The sequence below is a fragment of the Habropoda laboriosa genome, unplaced genomic scaffold (genome assembly GCF_001263275.1).
Source record: "Habropoda laboriosa isolate 0110345459 unplaced genomic scaffold, ASM126327v1 scaffold175, whole genome shotgun sequence".
NCBI classification, from domain to species: Eukaryota; Metazoa; Arthropoda; class Insecta; order Hymenoptera; family Apidae; genus Habropoda; species Habropoda laboriosa.
Genome location: NW_017100347.1, coordinates 234,319 through 243,560, shown reverse-complemented (window position 1 = coordinate 243,560; position 9,242 = coordinate 234,319). Strand labels below are relative to the sequence as shown.

General features: G+C 32.1%; 1 protein-coding gene across 1 annotated transcript in view; it reads left to right on the top strand.

The window, feature by feature from the left end:
* The window catches only part of LOC108574595 (sn1-specific diacylglycerol lipase beta-like), a 13,142-nt gene extending 10,481 nt beyond the window's left edge, over positions 1-2,661 (top strand). The window contains exons 6-13 of the mRNA XM_017937213.1: positions 97-220; positions 297-440; positions 727-838; positions 1,371-1,463; positions 1,581-1,735; positions 1,910-2,056; positions 2,128-2,246; positions 2,445-2,661. Coding sequence (XP_017792702.1) covers positions 97-220; positions 297-440; positions 727-838; positions 1,371-1,463; positions 1,581-1,735; positions 1,910-2,056; positions 2,128-2,246; positions 2,445-2,625 — 1,075 coding nt within the window. The 3' untranslated portion in view covers positions 2,626-2,661. The remainder of the gene's footprint in view (positions 1-96; positions 221-296; positions 441-726; positions 839-1,370; positions 1,464-1,580; positions 1,736-1,909; positions 2,057-2,127; positions 2,247-2,444) is intronic.
* The last annotated feature ends 6,581 nt before the right edge of the window (positions 2,662-9,242 follow it).

Sequence of the window (9,242 nt, the reverse complement as noted above, 5' to 3'; positions counted from 1 at the left end):
AACAGTTTGCACTGTTTTAAGAAAAAGTAAAAAATAAAATTTCGCATTGATACTTATTTTTGTATTGAATTTTGTATTAATTTGTTTCAATTACAGAAGGAAGCGTATTTCAATTAGCGGTGACAATTGTTGCTACTGTTACTTAGCTGGTGTGAAATATTTATCAGACATATCCACGGATAACATTTTGTTTGCGTCGTTTAAAAATCACTTATGCGAGGTTGATACATAAAAAGTTATGATTTATTTATTCTACGTAACTGACATTCTTATAAACATAGAGCAAATACTTCTAGATACCATTTTGTGTGATTAACGATCAAGAAACGAATAATATTGTCATCGTTATACGAGGTTCTCTATCGTTACGTGATTTACTCACTGATATTGCGGCAGATTCTGAAGTCTTTCCATGCGACGATCTTCCGCCGGGTTCTCAGGTAAATTTTCAAATCAAATATGAAGCACAATTAATGAAAAATTTCTGTTTTAAATATCACTGAAATTTGTGCAATTTTACTATTTTCGTTCAGTGCAATTTCGAATATTCCTTTTTAAGAGAATTGTTTATAATAATAAAATGTTATATATATAGGCACACAGGGATAATTTTTCAATTTTTAAATCAAATATGAAACACAATTAATGAAAAATTTCTTTTGTAAATTTTAAATCGCGTTCCTTTTTTAGAAAATTATTTATAATAATAAAATGTTGTATGTACAGGCACACAGGGGTATGATAACAGCAGCTAAGTCGATTTTAAAGCAATTGGACGATAATCAAATTTTAGAACGGGCATTCAGTACGTACACTCAGCACAATTTAGTGATCACAGGTAAGCAAAAGTGTGACATAGCGATGCACTTTAAGATACACTATCATATGCATGTAAAATATTACAATCTCGAAAATTTCGGGAAAAAAAATGTCTATAATCATTTTAAAGGACTCTTTGAACCATATTATGCGACAAAAAAAAAATTTCCATCGATCTATTAACAACAAAATAATCTAAGGTGATCATGTTAAGGTGGTTCACCCTATATATGAGGAGAATAAAGTCATAGTGATGTAAGTCACAATTTCTTTATTCTGAGAAACAGAGAATGTTATTAAAAATGATCAGATAAATTCCACAGCATGAGATTTGGTACTGTATCGTATTCAATGTTTTCAGAAAGCCTTTCCCAATCATAACTTACTTCACTTGTCTTTTTAAGTCCAAATTTTCGAAAATGTGACTTACACTACTATGACTTTAACCCCCTCATATAAGAGTTTATATTATATCGTTCATTGTATTCGTAAATAATTTTAATTAACGCAATTTTTCTTCGATAACTTTAATGCAAAAAAAATATGTACAGGTCACAGTCTAGGTGCTGGCATAGGTATTCTCCTAGCACTCCTATTACGCCCACGATATCCAAATTTAAAAGTCTATGCATTCGCTACACCAGGTACATATTCTCGAAAAGTTATCAATTTTTTAATTACACAATTATTTTAAACTTGTCGTCATTTATTATTATATTTTTTGGAAGATTTTCAATTATAAAAGAAACATTTTATTTTAGGGGGTTTACTCTCTAGAGAAGCGGCTAAAGTAACGGAGGAATTTGTACTAACGATAGGAGTTGGAGATGATTTGGTAATGAGGTTAAGTGTTGACAGCACAGAAAACCTAAGAACATCCTTACTTTTGACGCTTCGTGCTTGTCGATTACCCAAGGTACAATTTTTCTTTTAATATTTTATTTTCTTGTATAATAATATTTTACCACCCTGTTTAACAGTATGTTAAATGTTATTTTGATTTTGTTAAATGTCATTTGATTAAATTAATCAAATTTAATTAAATATTCTATTTTCTTGTATAATAATATGTTAAATGTAATTTTTCCAGTATAGAGTGGTGCTAAACGGATTAGGTTACATTTTATTTGGTATTCCGGAAAGAGACCTTAGCAAAACGTGGACTAACTGCAATGTAATAACTACCGCAACGGGGGAATCCCCTTTACTCAATGAACGAGATATCAATAGAATAGAGGTATGTAGAAACCAATGTAATTGAAATTGTTCTTAAATTAAAATTTCAACGTAATACTACTCGTATTGTAGGAAAATAAAATATACGAACAAGATATTACGAAAAGGAGGTTCTCCAGAGTAAAATTATACGTAGGAGGTAAAATTCTTCACATAGTCAAATGCAAACCTGAACGGTCAGAAGAAAAAAGGTTTGTTACCTCGCCTTTTTTAATCATTCTCATATTACTTTTAATTCAATGACTGTCTCATGTTCACTTTTATTTTACCTGTTTATATTCTTGCAATTCGCAACACCCAACCTAACCTAACCTCAAAATCTTCCCCTTTCAAAAACTTAATCATTTCGAAAATAATAAATTACAAATTAATTGTATTATTTTATTTAGCAACAAAAAGCAAAACGTGAAGGAGAAAAAATATGAAATGCGATGGGCACAACCGGAAGAATTTACAGAATTAATGGTGGTACCACGGATGTTGTTGGATCATTTACCGGAAAATATAGAAAAAGCTCTCAGCACATTATTGGAGCAACAGAATAAAATACCGTATCACTTTGATCCTTGAATAAATCCAAAGAAATGATTTCAACATTTCAGCAAGAAGGAGAAAAAATTATTGCATTCCGATTTTATCATATTATCGACGGAGATGTTTAATTTTGTTTATAAGCAGCTCGTTTGCTTTTATATAAAAGGATAATATGTTTTTATACTACTGTAAGATAAGTGGTTTTGAATTATTTATACAAGTCTCAGGATTACAAAGAAATAAAGTGTACATTTGGCTACTAGCAATCTTCATTGTATTATAATATGATAATCGCAGCATAGTAATGACGATAGTTCTATAAAGTAGTGCGACGTCTTCATAAAAAATAACTTTTTTATCAAATTAACAATTTTCAGAGGATTCTTACTGATAATTCGTACCAAAACGAGAAATTAAATATAAATTGTATAATAATGCAATGCTATTGCAATAAGCGTTTGGAATAATCATTGTTCACTGTAACACAGATTCATGGTTCCGTGAAAAGCAGTTTATACATATATTTTATTTCGTTCGCTAAAATTAATGTACATACTCTAATAAGTTATATTTTACACCATATTATGTACCTAGTGTAATAAGTTTAAATATCTTCTATTTTGTTTAGAAATGTTAAAAACTTCATTGCATTAAATGATGTGCAGCAAAACGAATATTTATTTTCATTATAATTGTGTTTCATTTATCGATAGAGTAATTTCTGGTTTATCAACCAAATGGCATTAACTCGAATGTTATGGGAATAACATACTATAATACATTACTACGTTTCAGTGTACTTTTAATATAAATTTCATTTATTTTTCTTTAGCCTTTTCAGTTTTTTTTTTTTTTTACATCAATCGGTGTATTTTTACGTCCAACGTTTTGAAATATCGATCATGTAAAAAAAATTAAAAATTTTATTATGCTCTCTACGATATAAAGGAGTGAGTTTAGAAATTGCATGCAATTCAACCATCAAAGTTGGTAAAATCGACGGATGTAAAAATTTTCTTTTATGAAATTTGCATATAAAGATGCATACGTATATTAGATTGCTTGGGTAGAATTGTTCACGATCTTTTGACAGCAATAGAACAGACACATGTGATGAATCATCTACTAATAAACAATTACGTTACTTTTTTTATTTGTAATTTCATAGTTACGTTTAATTCCAATTCCAACTACTGCTAATGTTGTAACCTTATTCTACGCTGAATCGGTAACGTTGGTAGCGACACGAAAATGGTAAGGGCCTTCCAAAAAATCTAAAACCGAAAATCAAGCAAATCTAATCTCATAAAAGTTTAAATAATCTAAATCTAATAAAACTTTAGGGAAACTATTTTCAAAAAACTAAAGCTATTAATCTATCAATTTATTTATTCGATGAAAATTCCTGATTTCGAGAAAATTGCGCCTGAAATTATAGATCGTAATCTTTCGCTTTGCACAGTTTCCAACAATTCTTAACTTCGTCAATTTATAGATATAATGTAACACTTCTAACTTCAATATTTTACTGTATAACCACTTGCATCTATGATAGCTTGTAATCGTTCAGTCGTCCACTCTACTAATTTTTTAGTAATCGAAATATTTTTCCATATATTTCTTCAAGTAGAAAAAGCAGAAGTCATTTTATTAATTAGCTACGAATGAGAAACGCGTATCTCTGCAAGAGAACGCGCAAATAGTGTTCAATTTTCTATCTTAGAATTAACATCTCAGAACGTCTCTCAACTGTGTATTAGGTTATCCCATAAATTCGTGTCAAAAAAGAAAAATATTTTAATAAAAATCCAAAGAAATTTTATAACGACGACATAATAGTCTTACCACAAAAAAAAAATAGAAAAAATTTATGGAACAAGAATTCTCTTACGTTTCCTTTCTTTATCAAATTTTAAAGTTTTGTTGCTGTTCGTGCGATCCACCGCGGTCGCGAGCTCGTAAACACTCCGTCTCCTTCCCCGCGGACGTCCTTCCCCCATACTGCCCGGCCTGGTGGTATCGGTACCGCGGGGAGTGGACCGGGGCGACAATTCGGTTAAGCCGAATCCGTTTTCGGGGAAGTCAGTTGCCTTTAAACGCGCTAACGACTAAAACCCTATACATCTTCTTTCACACTCGCGAGACCGCAAATAAAGCGTATCGGGAAGTATTGAAATCGTATGAAATGAATGCGAACGAAACAGTTGCAAATATTGATCTAAATTAAAATAAAATTCGACACAAACTTATGGAATGACTTAATACACATATATTAAGGAAAGGATTCCATTTCATCTTACGAACTAATTTTTTAACTAATTTATTTTCTAGCTTATTCTACCTTACGAACAGGAAAGGATTCCATTTCATCTTACGAACTAATTTTTTAACTAATTTATTTTCTAGCTTATTCTTCCTTACGAACTACTTAAAGTCGAAACATTCGCATCTCAGAACATCTCTCAACTGTGTACAAATATAACTAGTACCCGAGTTCCACTCTAAATTCGTGAAAATCAGAGTGAGCTTAGGGTAAGCGTAGTTCTCAGCTTGCTGTCTCTTTCCAAAATTGAGAATTTTCTTTGGAAAAAGATACCAATTACCAGGTCCCACCGCGAGGAGGTGACTACGCAAGGGACCCGACAAAATCACATTCCCTACTGGCAACTCTCTATCTTCAGAGGCACCCGTTTCTCATTTTGAACTTGTAAAACAGACACTTTGTCGAAAAGTTCGACGATAATTATTATCAATTATGCTACGAAATGAGAATCGCGTATCTCTGCAAGAGAGCGCGCACATTGTATTCGATACAAATTTTCTATCTTAGAATTAGCTTATTTTATTTTACATACTAGCTAAAATAAAAACGCACGCATCCCACGGCGATTCAAATATTTCCTAACTTATTTTATCTTATGGACTACTTGAAGTTAAAATTCGCTTCGTTCACATTCGCACACTTTACAGTCGCTTATTTTACATCACACGCTTATGGCACTCTGTACAACTTTCTATCAATTTTCACACACGAATTTACACGAAAATCAGCAGGAGGAAGGGAAATATCTGAAAAGAATAATTTTCAATATATTAATCAAACGAATGGAATTTTTTTGGAAATTTATTTGCAAGGCCAATTTACCATACCAAACTGCAGAATTCGTCAATGTATATAATTTCTCAATCTCTAATCATTTTCGTGATATCAAAGCGAACATGTTTATTAATTTCAAATTCGAGAGACATTTTCAACCCTTCGTTGTGAACGATCGTCGATATAAAGAAATACCTGACAAATTTTTTTGAGAACTCCTATATACCAGACTTCCATCAAAATCAACGATTATCAATTCGAGATGTTCCTTTGTTAGTACAATTTTCTGAAATAATAAGGATTACCTAAGGCGTGCTATACTTAATTTAATATTTGTTTATATTCAATTTAATATTTCTTCGTTGAATTTCTCTGAATATCAAATTCTGTAATTACTGAAAATGGAGAAATTCGATAATCTGCAACAAATAAATAGTGTATTCTCCCTGAAAATGGTAAAACTCGAATTAGCGGAGCTCGTATTTCAATTCTCAGTAAAAGTGTTCATACTCTAATAATTAATTCAATGGTATTCTATTTCTTACTCAACTCGCGGCAATGGAATTTATTTGTGAACTTGAAATATTTCTCTACAAAATATCTAATTAATAAAAAAAAAAAAAGAAAAGGCGCGACTCACCAATTACCACACACCTGGACATTGTAAAATAGATCTGGTTGCATCTGGTCATCCTCTCAGATCCATCGAGCCTTTGAAATTCCCTCAGTCAACCATTTGCTTCCTTCAAGCATCGGATTTTAGTTCCAGAGTCCTCCAAGCCTTGAATTTGGTTCCACCAGTGGTCCAATGCCAAATTGAGAGACCCAAAGCCAGATTTGAATGACCCAAAGCCCCAAAGCCACTGTCCAAGACCCACCAGACTTAGGAAGCTGTAAAAGTGTCGCGCGAAATTGTGTACGGATCGCGATTTCTTTTCAGTGTAGTTTAATTCGTTGAATTTCGTTTAGTACCCGAAACCGCGAATATTTATCATCCTCCACTTTATTATGTACTCCACTTTAGTAGGGACATTTAGCAAAAATGTAAAAAAAGAGAAGCAAAACGCGAAAAAAGGATGAGGCTATATTATCAAACGCGACGCGCCGAAGTAAATTCTCGAATCGATCGAAAATAATCGATCAAAATAAAAATTCATTAGAAAAGTTGACTCTAAATTGAATTAACGCGGTATACTATTTCGGTGACTCTAACAATGGGTGGGCGTTTGCACCTTTAGTGCAGTGGAGTTCGGTTGTGAACTCACATCTACCCATCCTTGGTAACTCAGCTTCAAACATGCACATGCACACACATATGTAACCAATTACCAAAAAAATTCACTCACAATTCGCAGATTAGGCAGCTGGGCTCTGCAACGTAAATTTGGCTGCATTGCCTCCTTCCATCCTCTCAGATCGTCATCCTTCCGCAAATCATTCCAGTTCCAGTTCATTTTCCAAGCCCGCAGACTCGCAAAGTGTGACTCACTGTGAAATGGACGACGCGAAAAGTACTTCGAAACGCGATTTATTTAAAAGGGGAAACCGTGATATTATATTATTCTCGATTTTTAGAATCAAGTTAACTTTAAATAGAATAAACGTAAAAAGAAGGAAAGAGATATGAAATAAACGCGATGTATATAAAGCAAAAGAATAAACCGCGAATTGCTATCTTTCCCGAATCTCTAACGCAAGTAAATTTGAAGGAGGGTATCGATTAAACGCGTAAAAATATTCAATATAAAGCGAACTAGGGATGAAGCTATTATAATACTCAATGCAACGACTCTAGTATTTACTAAAATTCAAAAATTCTCGTATATATTCCGAAAACCGATTTTTAATTGCGAAACACTACTGAGACGGTTTAATTTGGGGCAGCCAGGTCATATTTGAGCTAGCAATACACAACACAACTAACTACTAAACCAAATCACCAGAAAAGAACCCATTTTTGTAACTCACTGTTCGCTGATTAAACAGCTGAGCTCTGCAACGTGGATTTGACTGCATTTTCTTCTTCCTTCCTTCCTTCCTCCCAGTTCCGAACGATTTTGCAAGACTCACAAACTCACAAAATGTGAGTCACTGTGGAATGGACGACGCGAAAAGTACTTGGAAACGCGATTTATTTCAAATTTATTCAGAAAGGGAGAAACCGCGAATTTATATTATTTTCAATATTATTATTGAACTAAACTTTCGTAGAACGCGAGTGAAAAATTGAAAGAATCAAAAGAAAAAACGCGAATTCGTATCTTTTTCGATTCTAGAATATAAGAAAATTTGAATAAAATACGCGACGAGAATTGGGGAGAAGCATAAGTTAAACGCGTAAAAATATTCAATAATAAACGAACTAGGGATGAAGCTATTATTTCAATACGCGATGCACTGACTCTAGTATTTACTAAAATTCAAAAATTCTCGCATAAATTCCAAAAATAGATTATTAATTACGGTAAACTACTGAGACGGTTTAATTAAGGGTGGGCATGGTGCTAAACAAAATTCAATATCAGAGAGAATATATGAAAAATTTCAAATTAATTTCAATTGTTGGAAGAATAGTTACATATTATGCTGTAACGAAAAAGCAACCTCTCAAAGTCATTTCAATATCCTATTCGACAAGTCTGAAGAACAACGATGACTAAAATTCAAATGTTTATTTCCCTAAACCTTCAAAATAATTTCGAAATATTTTATTCGAAGCGGAGTATTCCAAGTCAGTATCGATAATTGAAGAAATTATTTGATTGTATTTAAAAGAACCGAAAGGAGAATATTTAAAGTCTGATATTAAATGTCTAGCAAGTACCAGTAATTGGTAAAATGATTTATATTTGTTTTAAAAGCTGGTAGTGTATTATTTTTGTTTTAATTGTGCTGGGATTTGTTGGTTTGTTAAGGGAGGATAATAGCGAATAACGTGTGAAATTTGAAAATGAGAGTAAATAGGAACGATTGGATAACGAAATTGGGAGAGTTAGAGAGAATGTGTGAACAGACGAGAAGAAGAGAGGTAAATGATCCAACATGAGAATGTAAGTGTATATTTTTCGGTAATTACTTTATAATTGCTATATAATTACTTTATAATTACCGATTAGTGGAGAATATTGTTTACATGCAATGGAAGTTTACTGGTGATGTTTATAATTTCGAAAATTCAGGTAGAATTGTAAATATACTGTATCGTAATTCGAATTTAAGTAAATTAGGTTGAACTGCAGTACACAGACGTTACTTTAGCTTGAAATAAATTCGAAACATAGAATTCACAGAGAAAACACTGCGAAACAGCAAAACGTAAACGTTACAATTGTTATAACATGTAAGCAAAAATTTCAGAATTATACGAGTATTTCTCATAAGATTACCGTTACAAGAATATTTCACGTTTATTAATAATTTTATAAGAATTAGGAATATTAATTCACTTTGTTAAAATGCAAAAACTAATAATTTTACAGCAAGTGTTAAGAATTAGGAGCAGCATTCGTTACAAGTTCCACAAAGATACTGAAAGAAAAATTTCAATAGCTATTAC